This window comes from Loxodonta africana, chromosome 1 (assembly GCF_030014295.1).
Source record: "Loxodonta africana isolate mLoxAfr1 chromosome 1, mLoxAfr1.hap2, whole genome shotgun sequence".
NCBI classification, from domain to species: Eukaryota; Metazoa; Chordata; class Mammalia; order Proboscidea; family Elephantidae; genus Loxodonta; species Loxodonta africana.
The window spans coordinates 228,899,520-228,925,787 of NC_087342.1; the positions used below are offsets into that span (position 1 = coordinate 228,899,520).

Consider the following 26,268-nt stretch of genomic DNA (forward strand, 5'->3'; position numbering starts at 1 on the left):
GTCTGTAGAGGACTCAGAGGTCAGATTTAACAAAGACTTCAAAGCAGTCATTATAAACATGTTCAAAAGACCAAAGGAAACCACACTTAACAGAAGTAAAAGAGGCTATGATGACAATGCCTCATGAAATATGGAATATCAGTAAAGAGATAGAAATTCTATCTGTCTGTCTGTCAATCATCTGCAAGTAGAAATTCCGGAGTTGCAAAGTGCAATAACCAAAATGAAAAACTCACTAGAGAGACTCAACAGTAGATGGAACAGTTGAAGAAAACACCAGCATACCTGAAGATAGATGGTAGAGATTGTACAATCTGAAGACCACAGAGAAAAAAGAATGAAGAAAAATGAACAGAGCCTGATAGAAATCTGGGACAGCATTTAGCACACCAACTTATGCCTAATGGAAGGATCAAAAGGAGAGAGAAAGCAGCAGAAAAACTATTCAAAGAAATTATGGCTGAAAACTTCCCAAATTGGATGGAAGGCATTAATCCAATATCTAAACTCTGTAAACTCCTAGTAGGATGTCCACACCCAGACACATCATAATAAAAATGAAGAGAAAAATTTAAAAGCAGCAAGAGAAAAACAAGTCAGCTCGTACAAGGCCCCCCCCCCATAAGATTAACAGATTACTTCTCATCAGAAACAATGGAGGCCAGAGGGAAATGGGTGACATATTCAAAATGCTGAAAGAGGGGGAAAAAAAAAACTTTTCAACCAAGATCTTATATCCAGCAAAACTATCTTTTACAAATGAAGGTGAAAAGAAGCCATTCCAGGATAATAAAGATATTCCAGGGTAACAAACACTGAATTTGTTGCTAGCGGACCTGCCTTACAATATATACAAAAAGAATTTCTTCAGACTGAAAAGCAAGAGACCTCAGATGATAATTCTAATCCACATTAAAAAAAAGCATTGAAATTATATGAGAATACTATGCCAATACATACTATGCCAACAAATTAGCTAAAAGAGAAGAGGCACAGAGAGAGACAGAGGGAAGACAGCTATGTGAAGATAAGCCGAGATGGAGTTGGGCTGTAACTGCAATCCAAGCAGTGCCTAGGGCTACCAGAAACTGGGATAGATAAGAAGAGATCTTCCCCTAGACCCTTCAGAGAGAACATGGCCCTGGACACACTGAATTCAGGCTTTTAGCCTCCAGAACTGCGAGAGAGTAACTTTTTGCTGTTTTAAGCTACCTGCTTTGTGATACTTTGTTATGGTGGCTCTAGGATACTAATACCCACTGTGGTGGGCCACATCTAAACAGCCCTGTGAGCCCCTCCTCCTGCTGGTTGTGCCCCTGCACAGTCCCCATCCCTAGAGTGTGGGATGAACCTGGTGATTCACTTCTAAGGAATGGAACACAGCAAAAGTGATGGGGTATTACTTCCAAGATTAGGTGAGAAAAGATCAGGACTTCGTCTTTCTCGCACTGCCTTTGCTCCCTTGGATGAAGCAAAGCTACCACCCTATGAGCTGACCTGGCAGGGCACTGAGAACGGCCTGCGGTCACCATCAGCGGGGAGCGGAGGCCCTCCGTTCAGTTGTGCCTGGGGACAGCAGATGAAGAGGAGCCAACGGGGAGCTGTCACCAGGAGGCAGTGAGGGCCTCAGGATCTCCAGCCGTTCCCCAAATTGGAGTCCTGTGAAAACGCTATGGCTTCTGGGAGTGGCAGGAGGTTTCTCTCCCTGGAGATGGCTGGGCAGCTGGCACAGTCACTGCTGCAGGGGTTTCTATATAAGGCCACTCTAGACGGAGGTGGTGGGAAGAGCCAGGCAAAGGCAGCCAGCAGACGTGCTTCATCCAGCCCTCTCAGGGTTTAAACTTTTTTCAAATGAGTTTCCATCATGTTAAAATTGGGAGGTCACAAGGAATCAGGGAAAACCCAGGGCTACCTACAGAGAAAGAATCCACACACCTGAACTCCTGATGGGGATTTTTAGGCTCCAGAACTGTGAGAAAATAAATTCCTGTTCTTTAAAGTCACCTACCTGTGGGTTTCTGTTACAGCAGGCCTAGGAGACAAGATATCACGATATCAATCTGTGCTTGTCACTATCAGTTTTGGTCATTTACTTGGCCAGTAAGTTGCTTGGGGGCAGGAGCTGTATCTTGTTCACCTTGGCGCCCTCAGTACATTAGGGAGGAAGGTTGAGTCTTTTTATTTTCCTCATGCAGATTGACTTTGGAAACCTTGGTGGCGTAGTGGTTAAGTGCTACAACTGCTAACCAAAGGGTCGGCAGTTTGAATCGGCCAGGCGCTCCTTGGAAACTCTATGGGGCAGCTCTACTCTGTCCTCTAGGGTCGCTATGAGTCGGAATAGACTCGACGGCACTGGGTTTGGTTTTGGGTTAGATTGACTTTAAACTGGCAGGCACCGAGGGGGCCGGAGGGCATTTTGACCAGTGCTCTAAAGAGAATCTTGGAAATAGCCAAACCTGGGCCCTCATCCATTCTTGATTTCATAAATTTAGAACTGTGAGCCAAGATCCTAAATCTGGAACGTGCTGACCTGTTCACACCATGTAGAAGCAACTGCAGCAGCGAGTGGGCCCGGACACCCAGTGAGTTTTTCAGCCCACTGCAGGGCATTTGTAGACTCCGGAGGCCCACCCTCATTCTCTGATTAAAACGCTCTGGAGGCTGAAGGAGGAGCCCTGGTGGCTCAGTGGTTACAGCACTCCGCCACTAACCAAAAGTCCACGGTTGAATCGACCCAGCCCTGAGGCGCCAGAAAGATGTGGCAGTCAGCTTCTGCAAAGATGACAGCCTTCGAAACCCAGTGGGGCAGTTCTACTCTGTTCTGTAGGGTCGCTATGAGTCAGAATGACTTGACCACAGTGGGTTTGGTTTTTTCTTTGGTTTTGGAGGTAAGAGGGTGAATGAATGAGTGTGCTGCCGCGCTCCGCTGTGGACCAAGTCGTTTAATTCACTTAATTTGCTCATCCTACCGTGAACCCGAACCCCGGTGGTTAAGAGCTCAGGCTGCTAACCGAAAGGTCAGCAGTTTCAATCCACCAGCTGCTCCTTGGAAAAGCTATGTGGCTGTTCCACTCTGTCCTGTGAATTGGAATGGACTAGATATTTGAGATGGCAACGGGTTTGTTCTTGGTTTTTTAAGGTCAACCATTGAGTTCTCCGGGACTGCAAGCCAGTCTGTCTTGGCTGGCGGCGCGCCCACCCCGGGGCCCCCGTGCCCCCCCACTCCGCCCCCCTGTGTCCCCGTCCCCACGCCCCCCACTCCGCTCCCCCCGGGGCCCCCGTCCCCCCCACCCCGCCCCCCCCGCCCCCCCGCCCCCCCGCCCCCTCGAGGGCCCCGTCCCCCCCACTCCGCCCCCCCCCGAGGCCCCCGTCCCCCCCACTCCGCCCCGCCCCGCCCGCGGCCACTTCCGCCGCTGCGGCCGCTTCCGCGCACGTGACCCGCGCCGTCGCGCTCTGATGAGCTGGGCGAAGCCGGCGGATCCCGGGCTGCTGTCGCTCCAGCCGTGCGGGGCCGAGGGCCCGGGGCGCGGAGATGGAGCCGTGAGTGCCGGGCCGGCGGGCGGGAGGGGGTGGCGGTCCCGGTCTCCGGGCCGGGTGGGCTGTCGGCGCCGCCCTGGGCCGCACACGTGGAGCCGGGGGCCTCTCGGTGGAGGGGCCGCGCCCTGGCCTGCCAGCCCGGCTGGGGTTGGACAGGGGAGCGCGGTCGGCCTGCGGGTGCGTCGGCGACCCAGAGAGCGTCCCGGAGAGCTCCCCGGAGCGAGCGGTCTGCAGGCTCCGCAGGGTGAAACGGGGCGCCCCTGTCCTCAGGGCAGCCCGATTGGGATGACTGGGGGGGGGTCTGCCCTGCACCGAGACCTCTCGCTTACTTCGCTCGGGCGGCCCCTCGCCCTGCTGTGCCACAGCCCAGGCCCAGTCTCCCTGCTGGAGACGTGGTGGCCCTGCCCCGGTCAGTGGCTCCGGCCCGTCAATGGTCCCTGGTCGGTGGACCTGCCCTGGTAGGTGGCCCTGCCCGGTCAGTGGCCCCTAGTCGGTGGTCCTGCCCCGGTCGGTGGCTCCTGCACGGTCAGTGGTCTCTGGGCAGTAGCCCTACCCAGGTTGGTGGCCCTGCCTTGGTAGGTGGCCCTGCCCCATCAGTGGTCCCTGGTCGGTGGCTCCTGACCAGGTTGGTGGCCCTGCCCCGTCAGTGGTCCTTTTCATCACCTGTTGAGAGCAGCAGAGTGCCCACTCAGCTCTTTGTGAGCTAGCCCAGAGCTGGTAGAGAGAGGTTCTTTGTAAATGCCTTTTGATGATGTTGGCACGTTGTGACCATGCCATGGCCTCTTTGGATCTCCGGGAATCCCTAGTTTTACGAGTCTCACAATCTGCTGACTTTGGGCCTTATTACTTCTGTGAAGTTCAGGGATTTTAATGAGGAGAAACCTGTCAAGGGCCCCATGGACGCCGTCCCTAAAGCCTGTTTTTGACGCAGCAGAGTCTCCTGAGTTTCCCCCAGGGGGCGTCCAGAAAGACAGGAGAATTAAAAAGGGGTTTAGCCTTGACTGGAGCTGCAAGAAGTGACAGAGGACCTGGGTCTTTTGCCTGTGACTGGAGGCTTGGCCGTCAGGCTTTGGAAATTGATTACGCTCTCAGAGAAGGCAGCTTTGAGAGAGGACTGGGTGGGTGTACGTCTGTGCGCATCTGGGGTTTTAGAGACAGAAAAGTTTTGCGTTGGGTCTTTGCTTATTTCTCTGCCTGTGGACATAGAGAAGTAAGATCCTGTGGTGTTGCCTCACTGCAAACTCCAAGATGGAGGGGAATTTTAATTTCTTACCCCTTGCGCCCTCAGACATTTCTGACTGGTCACTTTAGCGCAGCATGGGTAAACATGCTAAACATCAGTCCTAGATGGATGCCTTACTGGTCTTTTATTTAATTAACACCCACATGAGGTAAGTTAAAGGGCCCTGGTGGCGCAGTGGTTAAGCGCTTGGCTGCTAACTGAAAAGTTGCTGGTTTGAACCCACCAGCCACGCTGTAAGAAAGATGTGGCAATCTGCAGCCTTGGAAATCCTATGGGGCAGTTCTGCCCTCTGCTATAGGGTCGCTATGAGTTGGAATCAACTCGATGACAGTGGGCTTGGTTTTGAGGTGGGTTAGCAGTGCTGCCTCTGCACAGCTTCAGGGGCAGCATTCATGGTGTCTTCCGTGTAAACAGCATCACTTGGACTAGCCGGTGAACTGTGCTGGCTGGAGCCATGCAAAGTCGTGACCCTGCAGAGGAAGGACAACCAGTATATTCTAGGAGGTTCACTGCCAGACCTGCTCTCCTGGGAGCCTCACGCCACCCTGGGTGGTGGGTGGTGGTGTTCTCTCTGTTAATAGGAAGTTTGAGGGACTGCCAGGTGTTGTGGGCGGTAGCCAGTACTGGAGTCCTGGTGTCCCACAGGCGTCTGGTGCTGCTCTGTTACGTTAACTAAGTTAAGGTCTCGGGGAGGAACTGCAAAGCTACACCTTGAACCAAGTCTTGGGAGGGGTGTTTGAATTTCTCCCACTGCCAGGCTGCAGGCTCAGATGAAAGCAGGGCTCTACTCTGTGGAGCACGGGCTGGTGCGTGTGGAGCATGGTCACCTGGAGGTTAGCCAGCCACCACTGTGCAGCAGACAGGATAGCGGGGGCCTGGGACACAGAAAACATCTTTGGCAGCAAATACAAATTCTGAAAAAGCAAGTTTGAAACGCCGTTGCCTAGTGGAGTCAGAGTGCTGACATGACTGTGAGAGACATGCCCAGGGGTGAGAAAGGTGACGAGTGACAGGAGCAGGAAGAGAAGCAGGAATAGAAGAAGGGAGCGCCCTGGAGGGGCAGTGGCAGCTTAGGGGGTGGGTAGAGGGGTAAGTGTAGGGAGGGGCCTGTCCCTCTGTCAATCCTGGCCCTTGCCCCCCACTCCCTGCTCAAATTCAGTCCAGCCAACTCTTTTCAGAAGGGCAGTAGAGATTGCCATCAAAATCAGCCAGAAAAAAGAGCTCCCAGTTCATAAACCTGTCCACTTAAGCTTCTTGCAAAATCTACTTACATGCAAAGCTCCTTCACGCTGGGGAAGCGAGACCCCAGGCGTTGGATAGGAGAGGAGTGTGTAGCTGATAACCAGACTTCCTATTAGAGCTGCAGTGCTAACACAGTGAGAGCTTTTCACATTCATTGGTTGCTTTGCTGTCAATGTAGCAAATTTAAATCAAATTGATGTTTTGTTTGTGTCTTGCTTGGCATTTAAAACCATTTTTAAAGAGTGTATTTTACCTGTATCTTGTGCTGGAGGCAGTCAGGTGCATGAATTAGACTCTTCGAGCAGTGAAGGTATGGCACAGATTAAGCCCAATGGAATCTGCTGGGGTTTTTGTGTCCTTCGTCTTCTGAGTGGAGCCTTGGTGGCGCAGTGGCCTGGGAGGGCATTTAACCACAAGGTTGGCAATTCAGATCCACCAGCTGCTCCTTGGAAACTCTGTGGGGTAGTTCTGCTCTCTCCGACTCATAGCAACCCTATAGGGCAGAGTAGAACTGCCCCATAGAGTTTCCAAGGAGCGCCTGGTGGATTCGAACTGCTGACCTTCAGGTTAGCAGCTGTAACACTTAACCACTACACCACCAGGGTTTTCACTCTGTCTTGTAGGGTTGCTGTAAGTCAGAACTGAATTGACAGCAGGGGCTTTTTTTTTTTTTATGGCCTTCTGTGCTGTTGGGGATACTGGGCCTAGTCTGGCAACCTAGAGTTATTTAGACTTGCTTAGGTCCCTGGGTGGCGCTAATGGTTTGGTTTTCACTACTAACTGAAAGGTTGGCTGTTCAAATCTACCCAGTGGTGCCCCAGAGAAAGGCCTGGCGTCTGCTTCTGTGAGATGACAGCCAAGAAAACCTTGTGGAGCACAGTTCTACTCTGAAACACGTAGGTCACCATGAGTTGAAATTGACTTGATGGCAACAGATTTGGTTTGGGGTTTCTCTTAGAATTTTTTTTTCTCTGAACCAATCTGATTTCTATAAAAAATAATAGAAAATCTTTTGAGTGTTTACTATGCGCCAGGTGGTGTTGTTAGTGCTTTAGGCATCTGGTTTCATTAATCATCACAACCACCCTCCCCATGAGGTAGTTTCTGTTAGCATCTCCATTTTATAGATGAGAAAACTGAGGTGTGGAGAAGTCAAGTGGGTGGCTGAAGGTGACACAGCTAGTAAGTCCTAGAGCTGCGATGGAAGCCCAGGTAGCCTGGCCCAGAGCTCTTGACAGCTGTATTCCACTGCGTCAGTAACGGCTGACAGCTAACGAGTGCCGAGAAAGGGCTTTCGTGTAACAACTTTCTGAATTGTCACAGCCACCCGAGGTGGAAGTCTCCCTCAGATTCCTGAATTTTACTGCTCAGGAACTGGAGGGTGGGAGAGGGAAGATAATTTGCCCAGACCACCCTGCTGGTGAGTGGTGCAGGTGGTCTTCCTGCCCAGCCAGCAGCCTCCACAGTCCTGTTCTTAACCTCTAGGCTACACTGCCTGAAACTAGCATGGCGCACTACTGGTAGATTGATTCTGGAATACTGCTCCAAGCATCCGGCAGTCTTCTTGTGCAGAGACAAGTCCACTGACCCGTGTTTGGCCTTGGAAGGGTATTCTGTGACAAATGTGGGTCATTGGGCTTGTGGCCTGGGAGGGCACACATGAAGCCATGGCTCCTTAAGGAGAGTACAGATTTCTTCAGTAATGTATGTTTTGAGGTTGTTGGGCCTTGTATGTTTGTATAACTTAATTTTAAAAAATTTTTATTGTGCTTTAGATGAAAGTTTACAAATCAAGTCAGTCTCTCCCACAAAAACTTACATACACCTTGCTACATACTCCCAATTGCTCTCCTCCTAATGAGACAGCCCGCTCCCTCCCTCCACTTTCTCTTTTCGTGTCCATTTCGACAGTGAAGCTTACTTAATTCTTGAGTAGCTGAAGATAAATTATTAGTAATATATTTTGCCTGATTGGTGGAAATTTCAGAGTTGTTACTCTGTCCTTAGAAGTTTCTTCTCAAAACACATTCTTAGTGGATTATTTAGAGGGGAGATTGTGGTGAGGAGGGTCAAATAGTGAGTGTAAGGGGTGGTGGGCCTCTCCAGCCCCTGACTTCAGGGGCTAGGGTGTACACTCATGGGTTCAGATCCCACCTCTGCCACCTGCTAGCTGGGCTGTCTACAGGCGTTTATCCCCTGTCCGTCTCTGCTTTCCCATATGTAAAATGGGCTGATGATGCCTGCCTCACAGGGATGCTTCTCGTACCAAGTAAGTGCTTAGGAAGCCCACCCTCACCTGCCTTTTCCTTCACCCTTCACCCTGGCCCAGAGCCCACGCTCAGGCTGGCTCTGAGCTAGAGGAGGGGAGATTTTACACGGTAGGTCTTCCAGACATATTAGAATGAAAACTGAAAAATTTTTAAATAAAAAGTAGGGGGAGGAGGAGAAGCGTAAGTATTATTCCTACTAACTAGCACACGTCGTGCTCTCATGGCAGTCCTGCCACACTGCTCTAAGCACTTTCTGTTTATTATCGCATTTGTGCTTCCCAGCAACCCTGCGATGAATAGTTTGCTTATCTCCATTTTACAGATGAGGAAACTGAGGTCCTGAGAAGTTAGTTCTCTTGCCCACAGCAGTATACTAGGAAGGGAGGGAGCCGGGATTTGAACACAGGTGGACAGGCTCCAAACTGGTGCTTTGGACCAAGTCGAAGAGATTATTTTTATACTGATTATGAAAAAATAAAAACTAAAATGTGAACTGGCTTTGAGATTCAAAGTCCCTTTCCACTGCCCGCAGTGCAGTTTTTTTTAATTCTGATCCTTTAATTGTAAAGCTGGTTGGTATCAGCTGAACTAGTAGCAAAATCTGTAATACCGAAATATTTTCAATATGGTTCTGAGATGAGGTCAAATGCTTACTTATAAAGAATCTCAGGCTGCTGGGTGGTTTTCTCCCCTGCCCTGCACCCTGTGTGGGCTGTGTGACAGGCAGGGCCTGCGCTGGTGCTTCTCCTCCCTCTGGTCATCTCCTGGCTTACAGACAGGGCCTGGAGGTGCTTCCCTCATTCTCTGCTCACCCACAATCCATTCTGCGTTCATTCTGCTCCGGGTCAGGTGAGTCAGGCCTCTGAGCACTCACCTCGCCCACCTGCTCTCCCCAGTGCTCTGTTGTATTCGCTCTTGTAGTCTTGTAGGCCCGCATAGGAGCGAAGTGCTCGGTGGGGAAATGAGGCTGGCTCCAGTGGTTCAGAACGCTCAGCGGTGTGGCTTTCCGGTTCACCGAGTGAAGGGTTGGGTGGCGTTCTGACAGGAGGGTGTCCTGGAGGGTGCTCAGAGGTGCTGCGGCAGTGTCAAGTGGAGGACAAACGCCAGAGCCACCTAAAATATTAAAAGACAACATTGGGAGGAAAACAGTTACGTTTTGCAATTGAGTGGTCAGTAAACATCGTAGCGGGGAAAATCTTAGAGCGTGAAGGGAAAGAGCGAAACCGAGAGAGTGAGTAGAAATGAAAAGAATAAGTAATTATGGAACCGCTGGCATTTGTGAGGCTCTGCTCTGGGCACTGAGGAGTGGACAGAGCTCTTCCCTGTGGGGCAGGGAGTGGGTGTGTAGGACAGTTACCACTGTGATCAAATCCTGAGGTGGCCTTGTACGTCGGGCCCCACAGCTCAGTAGGCAGTTGCTGTCAAGTCGACTTTGATCCGTGGTGACCCCATGTGTGTCAGCAGTACTGTGCTCCATAGGGTTTTCAGTGGCTGATTTTTCAGAAGTGGATGGCCAGACCTTTCTTCTGAGGTGCCTCTCTATGAACTTAAACCTCCAACCTTTCACTTAGCAGCTGAGCTCATTAACAAGTTGTACCACCCAGGGACTGGACAGTTGCTTTCTCTCAGAGAGGTTGGGGATGGCCTCACCGGAGGTGGGGTCTCATCTGGGCCAGGAAGGACAGTGGGGGTGGGGAGTGGGAGCTTGAAGGGAGGTTGCAAGGACGGGGAAGTCAGAGGGCAGCACCTGAGTGAGAGCACCTGAGTGAGGGAGGGTTGATGTCTGCTTCGTGTTCTGAAAGGGTGGTTCTAGGCGCTCTGAGAGAGGAGGTTTCCCACAACGCTACGTAGTGGCTTGGTGCCTTGAGTTTCATTTTTAATTTTGGGTTTTTTTTTTGGGGGGGAGGTGTATTGTACAAAGCTTTTGCTTCTGTTAGGATCTTTAATTAAAAGTGGCTTAAACAACAAGGGGTGTATGATCTCAGCTGTCTAGAAGTCCAGGTAGGGCCATTGCAGCGTCAATTCACCAGTGACCTAGAGGGTTTTCATCTTTCCACTGGTCCTGGACCTGTTTGCGATGTCCGCCTTCTTCTCTGAGATGTGGCTGCAGCCTCTCAGGAGAGTGTGTGCATAGTCGTGTCCACTGCAGACAAAGGGGCTTTCCTCTCATTCATGTCTTTTTATTAGGAAGGGAAACCGGAAGCCCTGCTGATTTCCCTTCAGGTTCTGTGCTCTAGCTGTGAGAAAGCCTGGGGAAGCCAGGGTCTGGCATTTATAGCCTCTGTTATGGGTGGGTGGTCTTGTCAGCAGGGAGCCAGGGTGGGAGAAGGCAGAGGGTGGCTCTGGAGAGACAACCTGAAGGGAATTCCTCCGCGTCCTGCGGCTCCTGTGCCTCTTTAGAGTGATGTGGGGTAAGAATGGCACAAGCACTCATAAACATGCCAGTGACGTTTGCATTGTGAAGCTTTTGGCTATCAACTCTGAATGATAAGGGAAGTCTTTGGAGATATAACAAATCTCACTTTCACTAAACTGGTTGGATAGAGACCAGAGTGTAGGGTGCTAAATATGGAAGCAGAAAGACCAGGTGGTGGTGGTTGTTAGTTGCCCTCGAGTTGGCTTCCAACTCATGGTGACCCCACGTGCGATGGGATGGGACCATTGTCATCTACAGGGTTTTCATGGGCTGATTTTCGTAAGTAGATTGACAGGCCTTTCTTCCTGGTCTGTGTTAGTTTGGAAGCTCTGCTGAAATCTGTTTGGCAGCAGAGCTACATCCCAGGCCTCTGCTGACAGATGGGTGCTGGCTGTACACGAGGTGCATTGGCTGGGAATTGAACCTGGGTCTTCTGCTTGGAAGGCGAGAAATGTCCCACTGAGCCACCACTGCCCCCGGAAAGACCAGGCAGGAGGCTACTATAATCCAAGTGAAAGGTGGAGTGCTTGGCCTGAGTAGCGAGAAGTGCCCAGAGTCTAGATGTCTTTTTGAAGGATTTGTTGATGGATCGGATGTGGAAGCGAGACAGGAGGTTTGAGATGATGCCGAGGGTTTTGGCCCAAGAACTAGAAGGACTGACTGGAGGTGAGGGTGACTGCAGCAGGGCAGCTTCGGGGGAAAGACCAGGAGCTCAGCTGTAGACACATCGTATTTGAAGTGCCTGTTCAGCGTCCAAGTGGCAAGTCAAGGTTCTCGTGAGACTGGAGTCAGGGCAGAATGCCGGGCTGACAGATGTGGGAATTGTTTGCGTGTACCCTGTATGTAAAGCCTATAGCAGAGGAGATCACAGGGAGGAGGCAGGGAAGAGAGGCAGTAAGCAGCATTAGGTAAATGCACCCCCCTCTGCTGGCAGGGACCAGAGGCTATGGGGTGTGGAGACCCCCAGGTTTCCAGCTCTTTTCTCCCCTGAATGGGACGTCTCTGCAGACTGCACCTTACTTGGGACAGTTCCCATGGGAAATTGCTTGACCGTGCAGAAAGAGGAAACCCTGGTGGCGTAGTGGTTAAGTGCTACGGCTGCTAACCAAGAAGTCGGCAGTTCGAATCTGCCAGGTGCTCCTTGGAAACCCTGTGGGGCGGTTCTACTCTGTTCTATAGGGTCGCCATGAGTCGGAATTGACTCGACGGCAGTGGGTTTGGTTTTTGGTTTTGGTGCAGAACGAAGGGAAGGTGTTGTTTATAACGTCTGCTTTTTTTTTTTTTTTTGGTAGACTTTCCAGTAAAAGTGTTTTTAGTTTCTCTAGGAAATACTTCTAATTATTTTGTGTATGATTAAAAAACTTTTTTTTCTATTGTCCTTATTTTCTGAAGTGTGTCTGTGATAGTTTAAAGCCCCTATGAAGTTGAGATTAATTTAGAAGGGACCCAAAGAACCCGAGGGGGCTAAGGGGACAGCCTGCCCCACTGTGTTTGAAGGATCTCCAGAGGCCCTGGGAGCTGCAGCTGGGCCTGAGTTCCAGAGTGTATGCCTCAGGTGAGTGAGTGTGAGAAGACAGGCAGACCAGCGGGGAAGACTGGTGCTGGGCCCCTGAGGAAAAGGAGAACCGGCCACTGGGAGCCAGCGGGGCTTGCAGGCCATCTGCCCGCCTGCTACCCAGGAGAGGCTGTGTCAGTGGTGTGCTGGACACAGCCCAGGTACTGTGAGGAAGCGGGGCTGGGCCCTGCTCCCAGAATCCCACCGCCACCCTGAGGAAGCTGGACGGGCACACCTGAAATGACTCAGGGAAGCTGAGCTCAGTAGATACTTTTTTGTGTGTGTGTGTGATTTAAGTGAAAGTTTATGAATCAAGTCAGTCTCTCATACAAAAACTTATACACACCTTTCCATGTACTCCTAGCTGCTCTCCCCCTAATGAGACAGCACACTCCTTCTCTTTACCCTGTATTCCCCATGTCCATTCAGCCAGCTCCTGTCCCCCTCTGCCTTCTCATCTCCCCTCCAGACAGGAGCTGCCCATGTAGTCTTTTGTGTCTACTTGAGCCAAGAAGCTCCTTACCAGTATCATTTTTCAGTAGATACTTTTCGAATACCTACTGTAGGGCTACCGTAGCGAGGTGGGTGGCTTAAAACAACAGACATTTCATCTGTCATAGCTCTGGAGGCCAGAGATCCAAAATCAAGGTGTCAGCAGGACTGTGCTCCCTCTGAAGGCCCTAGGGAAGGTTCTTCCTTGCCTCTTCCACCTTCTGGCAATCCCTGCTTTCCTTGGTTAGTAGCTGTATCTTTCCAGTCTTCATGTGGCCTTCACATGGCCTTCTTCTCTGTGTCTCCTGTGTCACCTCCTCGGATTTAGGGCCCACCTTAAATGCAGGATGACTTCATCTCAAGATCCTGAACTAACTAATCACCATAGACCCTATTTCTAAATAAGATCACATTCTGAGAGTCTGGGTGGACATGAGTTTTGGGGGGAAGCTATTGGAGTCTCTGGGTGGTATAAATAATGCATTGTCTTATTAACCAAAAGATTCCAGGTTCAAGTCTACCCAAGGTGCCTCAGAAGAAAGGGCTGGTGATCTGCTTCTGAAAATCAGCCACTGAAAATGCTGTGGAGCACAGTTCTGTCCTGACACACATGGGGTCGCTGTGAGTCAGATTGACTTGTTGGCATCTGGTATTCTACCCACCACACCTACCACGTGCCAAGCCTGGTGTTCCTGCAGATAGACTGATAGTTTGTCTTCAGGTGCTTGGTGTGCAGTGCAGACCACATCTGTTGTCATGGCTTAAAAACGTGGGCAGCCGGGAGAACTGGAGTAGGGCGGGGAGGCTTCCTGGAGAAGGTGAGCCGTAAGGGCGAGCCCTGAATGCTGGTTGGAGGTGGCTGGTGTGCAGGGAGAGGGGAGGGTGTTTCCCGTCAGGAGAACAGTGTGGGGTGGGCTGCCGTGGGCTCTGCGTGACCGTGCCAGGCCGCACCCTGGCTCTGGAGTCTGGTGCTTGGTTCGAATGCAGCCCCTGCTGCTTAATAGCTTTGTGACCCAGGGCAAGCTTTCCTTACCTGTGAAATGGGGCGGTGGTGGTACCTGCCTCCTGAGTCATAGTGACGACTAAATGAGGCAGTAGTTCATACAGGCTCTGTGCAGGGTGGTAGGAAGGTCAGAGAGGAATTACAGGAAGGATTTGAGAAGCATGAAAACTATAAAGAGGAGTTTAAGCTTGATCAAACCCACCAGAGGCTCCTCAGGAGAAAAGACCTGGCGATCTGTTCTCATAAAGATTATAGCCTAGAAAACCCTATAGGGCCGTTCTGCTCTATCCTGTATGGCCACTATGAGTCGAAATCGACTGGAGGGCACCCAACAACAACAGGCTGCATCTGTCGACACTAGATTTTCTCCACAGGGACCGCACGTTAAAGGTGCTGTAAGCCCTGAACTAGTAGCCAGGAGGTTGAGGTTCTAACTCACTCAGAGGCACTGCAGAAGACAGGCAGTGGAGCAGCTCTACCCTGCACACACGACTGAACGGCAGCTAACAACAACAATAACCGTCAGGGGAGTCAGGCCTGCCCGGTGTTGGGGGGGCGCTGAGGAAACGGGAGGGTGTCAGCTGCTGGGTGGCGAGTGCAGTCATTCCGGTGGGGGTCTTGAGGGCTGGCAGTGGAGAAGAGAACTGAAGAAGGGAGGCCCCTCCTGCCTGTGCCATGTGTGGGTTGAAGGAGAGAGGGCCATCAGAGATGACCCCAGGGCTTCAGGACTTGGCAGTTGAGAGTAGACGAGGCAGGGAGTTGGGGGTGAGGTAGGTTTTTCTTCAATTTTATTTTATTTTTTAATGAGTTCAGTTTTAAACCTATTGATCATAGGTCTTGTAGACTTCTAAGTGAAAATGCCTTGGGAGACACTGCTTCTCAGAGGAGGGAAGGGGACGCAGGCAGGAAGTCCTGTGCAGAGGTGGCAGGAGAGTGCACACAGCTGGCGAGTTTCAACAAGAGAATGGGTAACGGTGGGTGGAGGTGGGCCCTCGGGGACAGAAGAGACCTTCGGCTGGGAGGCCTCTTGGTGGGAGGCCTGGCTGATTTTTCGCGTTGCAGTTTTGGTGCCTCCGAGAGTTTACAGAAATTGTCCTTCTTTTAGTGGTCTGATAAAACCAGATGCTGCGGAGTCGGCTCTGACTCACGGCGTCCCCATGTGTGCAAAGCAGAACTGTGCCCCATAGACTTTTCAGTGGCTGATTTGTTTTGAAGAAGTTTGCCAGACCTTTCTTCCAAGGCACCACTAGGTGGATTTGAACCACAACCTTTCTGTTAGCAGCTGCACCACCTAGCAGAAATGTGATAATAGAGTGTAAAAGGCTCTCTTGGTTGCCGAGACTTGCCTGGGCCTTTGGTGTAGGTTAGCTTGATGGTTAGAAACAGTAACGTTCCAGCAGGGAGGTGAGAAATCCCGGGAGATGTTCTGAAGAGCTGGGAGCTCTGAGATGTGTGAGGAGTTCCGCCGAGCCACTGTCTTCACCCCTCTGGGTCTGCGCCGAGGGGTGGGGTCAGCTCAGGCAGACTCCTTCCTTCTCTTCCCCTGTCTTCCCGTTGGATACTCAGCGTTTTGTTTGTGAAGAGACCTACGGTTTGTTTGAAGTAGGATAATGTCTGAGGTTCCAGAGGGCTCTCGCTTTTTGGTGATGTGCTTCAGTGCTTTTCGGTGAGTTTAGAGAGGATATGGGGCAGTTCTAGTCTGTCCAGTAGGGTCGCTATGAGTCGGAATCGACTCAATGGCACTGGGGGTGGGGAACTATGGTGGGAGGTGTCCTCCTGTGACCGTCCTCTCATGGTGCGGTCCCCGCTGGCACCACAGCGGGCTGGGAGAGTTTCCAGGCTGGAGGGAGGGCGCCTGCACAGGCTTGCTGCCCAGGGCAAGGCAGGAGTGGGTGAAGGCGGGGGCCCACCTTCCGTCCAGCTAGCCCGATGTGGGCCGGGGTCCTGCCCTGGCTGCGTCTTTTCTAGCATCATCCACTTGGCATCTTTTTTCCGTTGACTTGGGTAAGGCTGCGTTGCCGAATCAGGAAAATCGCCGATAAATTGGTTTGGTTTTATTTTGTAAAGTTTTTAGTTATTTGTTGTTGTTGAGAATGTACACAGCAGAATATAAACCAGTTCAACAGTTTCTGCATTTAGAATTCGTTGACACTGATTAGATTCTTCCCGTTGTGCAGCCACTCTCACCCTCCTTTACCAAGTCATTCCTCCTCTGTTAACATAAACTCACAGCCCCCTAAGGTTCCTAGCTAACCTTTCAAGTTGCTGCCGTCACTTGGATCCGATATGGACAGCTCTTAAAAGAGAATAATGCTCAAGTCAGGCATGTTTTACTAGTTAAGCTAAATCATTGTTTGGTTTTGAGAAGACTTCAGGGGATATCTTTGGTTTAAGGTTTAAAGATTATCTCAAGGCAATACAGGTAGTCCCCAACTTACCACGTATTTGAGTTAGGACAAACGACACTTAGAACCTTCTGGGTTTCTTTGGACGTGTTTTTATTGTTAGGAATATGTATTACATACAACGTTGCAGCATGTAATATGTTGATGGTATCATTCTCTGTAAGTCTGTGTGTAATGTTTCCAACCCCCAAAGATTGGATTTATAAAGGTGCTGGTAATAAAAGGCAATAATAATGAAAAAAAATAAAAGGTATTCGACTTACACCACAACCGACTTACAGTGGAGTTTTTGGGGCGGAACCGTTTTGTAAGCCGGGGACTACGTGTAGTTTCAGGGGTTAATGGATTGGTTGGAAGTGGGAGTTTTAAGAAAGAGGAAATGAGGCTTATGAGGAGAATATTGGAAAATGCCCTGGGTAAGTTGTACACTGGTAGTGTAGTGGTTAAGAGCTGTGTCTGCTGACCAAAAGATTGGCAGTTCAGATCCACCAGGCACTCCCTGGAAACTGTATGGGGCAGTTCTGCTCTGTCCTACAGGCTCCGTATGAGTCGGAATTGACTCAGCTGCAACAAGTTTGGTTTGTCTTTTTTTTTTTGCATAAATTTGATGGTGTGTTGTCATTCCTCTTCTTAACTTTGTCACACTCCTCCTCACCTGCAAAATAGCTGTGATTTAAGGGTGTCATTAATGTGTTTTAAAACCGGAATTTAAAGTGTAATTATTCTTATCTCTTTTTTTTTTCCTGCTTCCTCTTCTGTTTTCTCAGCTTCTGCTTGGGGAGCTCCTGGCATTCCTCAGCATCTCGTTGCGGGTGCTCAGGAATGACTTTGTGCCATTTTTGTTAATGCTTTATGTTTTGACTAAACGACAGGCTTTATTTGGATTTCCCTGGTTTTCCACTACAGTCCTTTTCCTGCTCGGGGCTGTAGTCCACTTAGCTTGGTGACCTTTTCTGAGGGAAAATGCTCTGCACAGCTGACTAGAGATCGTCCCTTCTGCAGAGTTACAGCAAAAGTGCATTAAACAGGCCATGCTAGTGATATACTCAACACCTGGGGTGTCAGAGGAGGTGCTAGTCCTCACGCCCACCCTGTGCACTTCCCTAGGATTGTCCCAGAAGGGCACTCATGGAGGTAGGCCATCTTAGCTCCATCCTGCTGCCCAGAGCCTCCTTCCAGGAGAGACTGTCACTGCCAAGGACCAGCTGTGGCTTCTTGGGCAAGTCCCTTACCACCTCTAGACCTCAGTTGCCCCATCTGTAAATTGGGTTGAACTTCCTCCCCGAGGTAATTCAAGCTCTGCTATTTTAAGGCTCTCAGGCCTCTTATAATTTCATTTCCATTTAGCGTTTAGTGACTCCAAGTCATGGCAACTCATGGGTTGCAGAGTAGACCTGTGCTCTATAGGGTTTCTGATGGCTGTTTTTCAGGAGATCACTAGGTCTTTCTTCCAAGGTACTTCTGGGTGCACGAAAACCTCCAGCCTTGCGGTTAGCAGCTGAGTGTGCTAACTCTTTGTTTGTACCACCCAGGGACTATACAGAATTTACAGCGTCCAGAATCTGGGTTGGGATCAGGCTGAGCTCGTTAACTCTTCCCTTTTTTTTTCTGGCTCAGCAGAGTGTCTTGAGCCTTAGTGTTTAGACTGGAGCCCCAAAGGCAAACGTGGAGGCACTCTTTCTGTTATTTATAACCTGTTCAGTCATTCAACGAGAGGTGGTGACACCGATCTGAGCTTTGGTTGATGGAGTAAGTAGTTAGTACACTCACCAGGAGGTCTGGCAGGCCTGCCACGTCAGAGGCTCAGGGCCCCACCTCTGCCCGGAGATAAGTTTCAGCCTCAGCAGCTGACTTCCTCCTCAGGTGTGGACTCCTCCTCAGGGGCAGAAGGAGAAGAGGGTGTGTGTGTAGTACCTGTGTGCTTCACACCACAAAGGTAAATAATGTTCCCAGTGTCCACCACGAAGGTAAATAACGTTCCCAATGTCCGGTTAGAACCCATTCTCCATCTCTGGGCGTGTGTGCCTCTGTCCGTGATGTCTGAGAAATGGCACATCTTCCGCAGTTGCCTTCCTGCTTGTTCCACCTCACAAGACCAGGAAAGACAAGAACAAAAAGGTTGTAAGAAACAAAGCAAAACAAAAAACTACTTGCTCTCCCCTCTTCAGGTTTATAGGTCTCCCCGTTAGCATGTAGGGGTCTGTGAACTGCAGGTCCGGTTGGCCTGCCACCTGTCAGACTGGAACACAACCTCTCACATTCATTTATGGGGTGTCTTTGCTTATAAAGGCAGAGTGGGGTGCCTGTGACACAGACTATATGGCCCGCAAGCCTAAAACAGTCATCAACTGCCCTTTCCAAGGGTTTCTTTTGTTTGCTGACCTTGATAGAGGGAGTCCTCAAAGAGAAATGATACCTGCCCCCCTGCCATTTCTTCTGACTACAGGAGAAGGGGAGTTCACAGGAGGGGACCCTGAGGGGGTGAGTGTTAGGCTGGTCCCCTGAGTCAGTCTCCACACTGGTGTAAGTCACAGAAGAGTGTGGGCAACTGTGAACCAGACTTCACAGTTCCCCATGACGAGGTGAGGCCAGTGAGGGGTCTTAAATTATGAGAGAACCTGAAGAGGAAAAGAAAAACCCTGGGCTGGTGGGGATACCAGCAGAGACACGTGCCTGGTGGCACCTGGCAGTTGCATCTGGTGTTGACTGTGGCAGTGCACAGGAAGCTGCCCCCCTGCTGGGAGTGAAGTTAGGCAGGGCCCTTGGGCACGAGTGGGGGTGGAGAAAGGTGTGTGAGTGGGTGTCGTGCTCAGGGCCTTCTCCACGAGGGCTGGGTGTGACCTTCCCCACTCCATCCTGGATGTCACCTGCCCCTGAAATAGTCACAGTGGCCCTTGAGACTGTATTGCCAGGAAGGGTCCCTGGTTTTAGAACAAGCCCACATCGGGGTGAGGGGCTGGAGGGTGCGGAAGGTGGGCAGTCTACGTGGCATTGTGGCTACCCCCCAAACACGGGCCAGCCCCTGACCACCCTTGTATCCCAGCTGTGTGGCTGCGCGTCCCTTCTTCACCATGCCAGGCGTGCCAGCCCCCCCGTCACCTCCTATTCAGGCCAGCTTCCCCACCCCCCTTGCATCCTGGTGGCACAGTGTCCCCCTGATGCAGGCCAGCCCCCTGACCACCTTATGTCCTGGCTTCTCCCAGGCTGGCGCCCATGCGGCTGTACACACTCTCCAAGCGCCACTTCGTCCTCGTGTTTGTCGTTTTCTTCATTTGCTTTGGCCTGACCGTCTTCGTGGGGATCAAAGGTAGGTTCCGTTTTGATCGTTTTCTGCTTGTAGCTCCCTGGTGCTCCCCTCGTTCTCACCTGTGAGGGCACCGCTGCTGTCTCTCTGGCTCTTGTGGGGGGCACTGAACAGGCCCAGGTAGCCTGGGGCCATGATACGGACTTCTTCTTGGACACAGCCAGGGCCTCGGCTCAGCCTGGCAGCGTGTGCACCCTTGACAACCGTCTCTACTGAGGATCAGGTATTTCTTGTCTGCATACCAGGCCACCTGGGTGCTGAGGGTTCAGAGCTCTTTGTCTTGGGGGGAATATTGCCTTAGTGCAGTAATGGTGGTTGTGAGCATGGGGCAGGGGGGTCGGGGGCCTCAGCATGACTATGGGAGGGGTCCTTGTAGACCTGCCTCTGCCCTGTGCCTGCAGAGCACCTGGCACTTCTGTGTGGCAGACGGGCCACACCAAAGCCATGTTAGCTTCGACATCCGAGAGCCAGCAAGGTGGAGTGGTTCTCACCAGTTCCTCTGTAGGTCCTGGTGCAGAGGGCGGGCCCAACACAGGAGCCGGCTAAAGCTGGAGAGTGTCCACTCCTCCTCCCGTTCTTTCTCCTCCTCTCAGTACACCTTGTTCCGGGAGGGTGCTTTCTGGGAGGTGTTTGTTTAACTGATATGTTTAACACTAAAGTGTGAGTGACAGGCTTAACTTATCCCAGAGGCATTTGTACCTCAAAAGAGTAGTTTCTTCACTGAAGTGGAACCTCAGGTTGGTGAAGGGACTGAGGAAGCTGAGGATGAGGCTGGCTGCTGAGGTGCTATTTACCTGATAGTGATGACGATGATGGCAGCTTGAGCCAAACTCTTCCTTCCCATTAAATATCAAAGAGGTAAAAATTACCTTAATCACAGCACAAGATATATCCATTCCCTTACTCTATTTCCACAGTTATTCTTCAAGGTTGGTAGGGGGGCTTAATATTCTCAGGGTATCCAGTCTCAGCGGGGCCTCAGCCAACCTTTGTTTGTGTCCACCCCCATCCGTGAGTATCCCCTACCTCTCATGTCTCAGATGCCCCGGAGTATCGCCAGCCTTCTCTACTGAGATGTGTCGGGATTTCCACGTCCCTTTCTGCTTCCCACAGAGGACACTCCCATCACTCTACTATGGGGTGAGGTTGTTAGGATTTCAGAGTGAGAAGTATCTTAGGGGCCATTGGGTTCATCACCCTCATTTTGAGATGCAGAAAGCTGAGTAAGCTGAGACCAGAGTCCAGGTGTTTGGGCTCCCCATCTTTCCAGGAAATTCTTTCTGGGTAACCAGACCACCTCACCTCCTGGGAGAGGAGTCTGCTCAGATGCAGCTTGTGTAAATACTAAGTCTCACTGTGCACACCGGCCCCTTCCTCCGTGGAGAACTTCCCCCTCAGCCTGCATAAATGCAGTCCAGGGACGGAGCTACCAGTAGGTCCACATGCTGCTTCCTTTTGCATGGAGGGTGGTTGGCAGCAGGCCACCCAAAAGCTGGCACCTCTCCTTGAGAGTGATGTGTTTATAGGGCAAACCCAGTTCTACGTTCAGTTAAAGTCGCATCCACAGGGTTCCCTTTGACTACTCTCTCAAGGTCAAAGCTCTGAGGAGTCATAATGTAGGAATCTGTGAAGCTCGTATGTCTATTTCTGGAAAAACTTTGAGTCCTTGTGTATGTTGTGCTTCTTCCTGGCCCTCCTGCAGCGTTTCTGCAGACTCGATTGGTTGGATGAATAGATAAGTGTGTCCAGATTTTTAGCAGAAGTCTGTACTTTACAAGCTATATATACCATATCTGCAGTTCGTGTTTTCTCTGGTTCACGTACTGTAGAGAAATCCCCCACTGAGAGGAAATGAATGGGGTTCCGCTCCTACAGGTCCCGTGGAAAGCAGCCAGATGGGTCATTCAGGCTTTGTTCACCTGTGTGTGCAGCCACGAAGTACAGCGAGGGATATTCCTGGGTGTGTGTGTATTTATATATTTTCCCTGGATATGGAACATCCCTAAAGACCAGGAAAATGAGACTACCTCCACATAATGTACGAGACTTTCTTGGCTTGAAGAACAAGCCAGTAAATTAAATATTAATATAGGTGTAACCTGCTTTTGTTTCTTCTCTTTGTTACACTTTAGGGCCCAAAGTGATCCAGACTTCTGCAGCCAATTTTTCACTAAATAGCAAAAAGGTAAGACTGAATGGCAGCCAGTGGGACGTTGCGAACTACCAGGTCACTAGGAAATGGTCCTGTGTAGAGGACCTTCGGTTCCTGGGTGGCACAAGCAGTTCACACTCAACTACAAACCTAAAAGTTGGCAGTTCAAACCCACCCAACGCCACAGTGGAAGGAAGGCCTGGTGATCTGCTTCCGCAAAGATTACAGCCAAGAAAACCCTGTGGGGCAGTTCTATACTGTAACAGGTGGGGTTGCCAGGAGTCGGCATTGACTCGATGGCAGTGGGTTTGATTTTGTTTTTATTTAGACAGGCCTGAGACAGACAGACCGCCTCGCCCCGACTCTTGTGTCTCAGGCAACGTGTGTTTCTTAATCCCCTGTCCCCTACTGGAGTAAATACCTCAGTTTTCAGGAAGGGCGGTGATATTGCCTCTTAGGGACAGTGGGTCACTTCCCAAGGGTAGGCAGCCCCCCGCCCCCCCGCTTTGTCGTGTCTGCAAGTGCTGTTAGATTACAAGATTGAGCCGTGACCGTGTCTGCCCCTGAATCCCCTGCACTTGCCCAAGTTAAGACCTGCTCTCCGGGTCAGGTTTCCGACAGGGACAGTACTTTGTAATGATTATTTCACGTGTCCTGCATGAACCCAGTTTAAACTAATCTTTTTAAATGTGCTTTGATTCTTCACTGTCTTTAGAGAAAAACAGTGGCCCTTCCAACGAGAGAATTTTGGTTTCCTTTAAGAAATACTAAACTACGAGAGTTCAGACAGCTAAACGCTTATTTTTCTGTGCATCAAACGTAGCGTCTTCTTCCATAAGCTGAACACGTTGTCTTACTTTTTCATGGCCCTGTACGTGCGTTGTTTAAACCTGATCATTAGACTCCCAGTCCCACTTCTCTCTGTTCTACCACCCCCTCACTAGGTTTCTACCTTTACAGTTTCTCAAAAAGGCAAAAGGAAAAAAATGTCCTAAACCAAATACCTTTTAGTTCTCGTGTTTGAAAGGCCCTCTGCATAGCCCACTGGCACATTTTCGTCACACTTCTTTATTTCTCTAACTCCTGGGCTGATCCTCTGAGTTTCCTGACAGTGCTTTGGCCTTTTACCGTTTGGTTGCTTAGGTGCGAGTCTTTTTTTGACACTGAGAACAGCAACCATCCCACAGAATGGCTTGTTCCAAAGACGCCCTCACTGGGAAGGACAGTCGCACATCCTCCCCAAGTTTCACGGTCTGGCTGGCTTTCAGGCAAGTCCCTGGTCACTGCATGTTTCACTGACACCCAGGCACAGTCACAGACATATTCAAACACAAAACCAACATACATGTGTTCTCACAATCACAGACGTATTAAACACAAAACCAATAAGTCTGTGTTTAAAGACCGTGCTTCAAGTAGCCCTTTTCTTTGGAACCATGGGCAGGCTCCTTAAACAACTTTCTTCTGAATCCCACAACTATTAGACACTAACACTGCTTTCCGAAAGACACTGCAGAAGTATGTTTGGCAGCATGGTCCCCTGTGTTTTTTCTCACCAGGGTCAGTAGGGCTTTCAGAAAGCTAAAATACCAGACCCTAAAGAGTGACAAGTCTGCACCCTGCTAAAGAAGTGATCCTGAGACACATTAGCTTGAGGAGATGGGAGTGTTTCCTCGGGGTCCTTTGTTATCTTGTTACACATTTCCTCATCCTGTCCCTTTTCTGTTTTCCCCAAGCTGGCCTTGTCTTGGTATTAATGTAGGCCTGGTGCCTCATAGTTCCCGGTGGTGGGAACTGCCCTGCCTGTTTTGACGAGAGACCAGTGAGTGGCCGCAGTTAGCTAGTCCTTTCTAATTTTCTGGAAGGCAGAATTTCACTTAAGTTGTTGAAAGGAAACCCCCCACAGATCTGTTTGAGAGCTCAGGCCCAAACCTTTTCCACTCGGTGTGCATTTTGGGTGTTTAGGTGAAGTGTGTAGTAGTCTCACTGAAGAGGTCACATGGATTACTGAAGTTTTTTTTTTTTATCTTTTTGCCTCAGCTAAAGCCAATTCAAATACTTTCAAATCCACTGTCCACGTATAATCAGCAGCTGTGGCTGACGTGTGTCGTTGAGTTGAATCAATCGAAAGGTATGATGCCTGATATTCCAGGTGACTTTACTTTGTACAAAGCACCATATTTTAGAGGTTTTAGGGCCTTAAAGTGTTTGGACAAGATGATGAAGAAGAATGTTCATTATTTATTTATAAGATCAGCAAATTGGAAGCCCCTTCAACGTCCCGCAGGACTCAGTGCTTAGGGGGACCCTGGGCTTGTTACCGATGGTGGCCTAGTGTGGGAATGGGCAGGGCAACGGTTGAACAACATGGTGAACATAATTAATGCCCCTGAAGTGTGTGTGTGTGAAGGTTGTTGAAGTGGCCAATGTTTTGTTACGTATATATTTACCACAATTGAAAAGAAAAGAAAAAGAAAAATGCCCTCCAGTGGGACACAGCCAGTTGTGAACCAGCCCTCAGTCGGGTGCATGTCAGCTCAGCTCTGGGTGAACATGAGGGGGTGCTGCTGCTACCAGAGCCTTTTTCAGTGGGGGGCTGAGGATTCTGCCCCCCAGCATGTTTGGCAGTGTTTTGGAGATGGGATGCTACTAGCATGTAGTGGGTAGAGGTCAGAGCTGCTGCCAAACATCCGACAGCACAGGGTGGCCCCACAACAGAGTGAACTGGACCAGACTCTGCCAAGTGACAAGGTTGAGAATCCCTGCCCTAAGGCACCTGTTGCTTCTGAATAGTTAACTTCTGTTCGTCTAGAACGGGATAGTTAGGTGTCATCTTTGGGAGAATTGAGAAGACAGTCACCCAGATTATTTTCTGTGTTCTGTGGTTCGAATGGGGCATTCAGATTAAAAAAAAATTTACAAAGCTGACCTCAGTAAATTAAGTAAAAAACACATACGTAAAAAAAAAAAAAATTATACTCCTTTTTTAAAATTTTGAACAGTAAGAATAAATTTTATATCACTATGTATTTGTGCTTAGAAAGTGAAGGATGGACACAAAATGTTACGTTTATCTCTAGGTGGTGGGATTGTAAGGTTTTAAATATACGTGTGTGTGTGTATGTTTTATAAAACCCATTGCCGTCGAGTGGCTTCCAACTCATAGCGACCCTATAGGACAGAGTAATCTTTATGGAAGCAGACTGTCACATCTTTTTCCTGCAGAGCAGCTGGTGGATTCGAACCGCTGACCTTTTCGGTTAGCAGCAGAGAGCTTAACCACTGTGTCCCCAGGGTTCCCTAGTGTAAAATATACCTTTGTATACTTTGTTTTCTGATTCTTTAAAATGGGCATATAATCAGAAAACATATATAATCAGAAAAAAATAAGAAACCTACTATTTCAGCATAAAGCTAAAAACTCATGTGGAAAATTAAAAACTTTCATTAGCCATGAAGTATCTGTCCTTTGTAAAGTGAAACTCATGGGCCTGTCTGAAGTAGAGATTTTTACACAGGCCACTGGAGTAAGGAGTTGGAAGTAGAGCCAAGTAGGAAAGGCTTTACTTTGGTTGACAAATGTGAGGTTTTCCAATAAACCCAGGCTTACCATGGTTTAAATCCCTACCAGCTTGCCTGTGTGTTCCTGGCTGGCTCTAGGCAGCACACCTGTAGATGTGTGAAATGGTCCCTGCCAGTGAGCTGGCAGCACACCTGTGCAGCTGTGAGGAAGGTGCCCGAGGTGGTCCCTGACACTTTTCCATTTCCCTCCTCTTTCTTTTGTAGAAACTTCTTTTCAGATGAGCTTTCCCATGACTGTTAAAGTAGATGGTGTAGCTCAAGATGGAACCGTAATGTTCATTCATAACAAAGTTCACAATCGGACCAGGACCCTCACGTGTGCAGGGGTAAGTGCTTGTGACTGTTGCGTGATTGTTCACTGTGCTGTGCTGTCACAGGTCAGCGTCCCTGATGTCGTGGGCAGAGCACAGTAAGAGGCTTCTGAAAAAACAGAGTCATACCAACGATGGCCTGGGAAACTCATGTCAGTTTACATGCTGATACTCTCATAGATTCTTAGAAAGTTACACCTGTGTGTGCACACACACACACATGCACCCTGAGCACGTGACAACCCATTTGATTCTTTGTTGAACTTACTGTCTGGTGTGTCTTCAGGTGAATGTTTACAGGGCACCTGTTGCATTTGAAGGTCGGCCTCTGTTCCATGACCCCTGCTTGGCAGGGAGCACCAGTCAGGATTCAACCGGTGATTTGCAGCAGGGGGACTTGTAGAGCATCGAAAACGGCAGCCTGTGCAATTTTAGGATAAGAAAAGCAACGTCAGAAAGCAGTTAGTGAGAGGTTTCTGTGGCCAGGCCAGCATGCCAGGTGCCGTCCATAGGTTAATACGGGAAGTAGGCGATTATGAGAGCTCTGTTTCATGCAAGCAGTTAGTGAGAGGTGTCTGTGGCCAGGCCAGTGTGCCAGGTGCCGTCCATAGGTTAATACGGGAAGTAGGCGATTATGAGAGCTCTGTTTCATGCAAGCAGTTAGTGAGAGGTGTCTGTGGCCAGGCCAGCATGCCAGGTGCTGTCCACAGGTTAATACAGGAAGTAGGCGATTATGAGAGCTCTGTTTCATGCAGG

At 49.9% G+C, this 26,268-nt stretch overlaps 1 protein-coding gene across 7 annotated transcripts in view; it reads left to right on the forward strand.

The window, feature by feature from the left end:
• The first annotated feature begins 3,439 nt into the window (after window positions 1-3,439).
• Window positions 3,440-26,268, forward strand: part of TMEM181 (transmembrane protein 181) — a 56,959-nt gene continuing 34,130 nt past the window's right edge. For 5 of the 7 annotated variants that reach the window (XR_010323190.1, XR_010323192.1, XR_010323197.1 and 2 more), the window contains exons 1-5: window positions 3,440-3,540; window positions 19,367-19,470; window positions 21,600-21,652; window positions 23,660-23,750; window positions 25,406-25,527. Coding sequence is in view for 3 of the 7 variants with exons in the window: in XM_064292794.1 (XP_064148864.1) it covers window positions 3,533-3,540; window positions 19,367-19,470; window positions 21,600-21,652; window positions 23,660-23,750; window positions 25,406-25,527 (378 nt within the window). In the remaining 4 variants the exon portion in view is untranslated. Of the gene's footprint in view, window positions 3,541-19,366; window positions 19,471-19,822; window positions 21,428-21,599; window positions 21,653-23,659; window positions 23,751-25,405; window positions 25,528-26,268 lie in introns of those variants that run through there. The other 2 variants (XM_064292804.1, XM_064292814.1) reach the window with 2 other exon arrangements.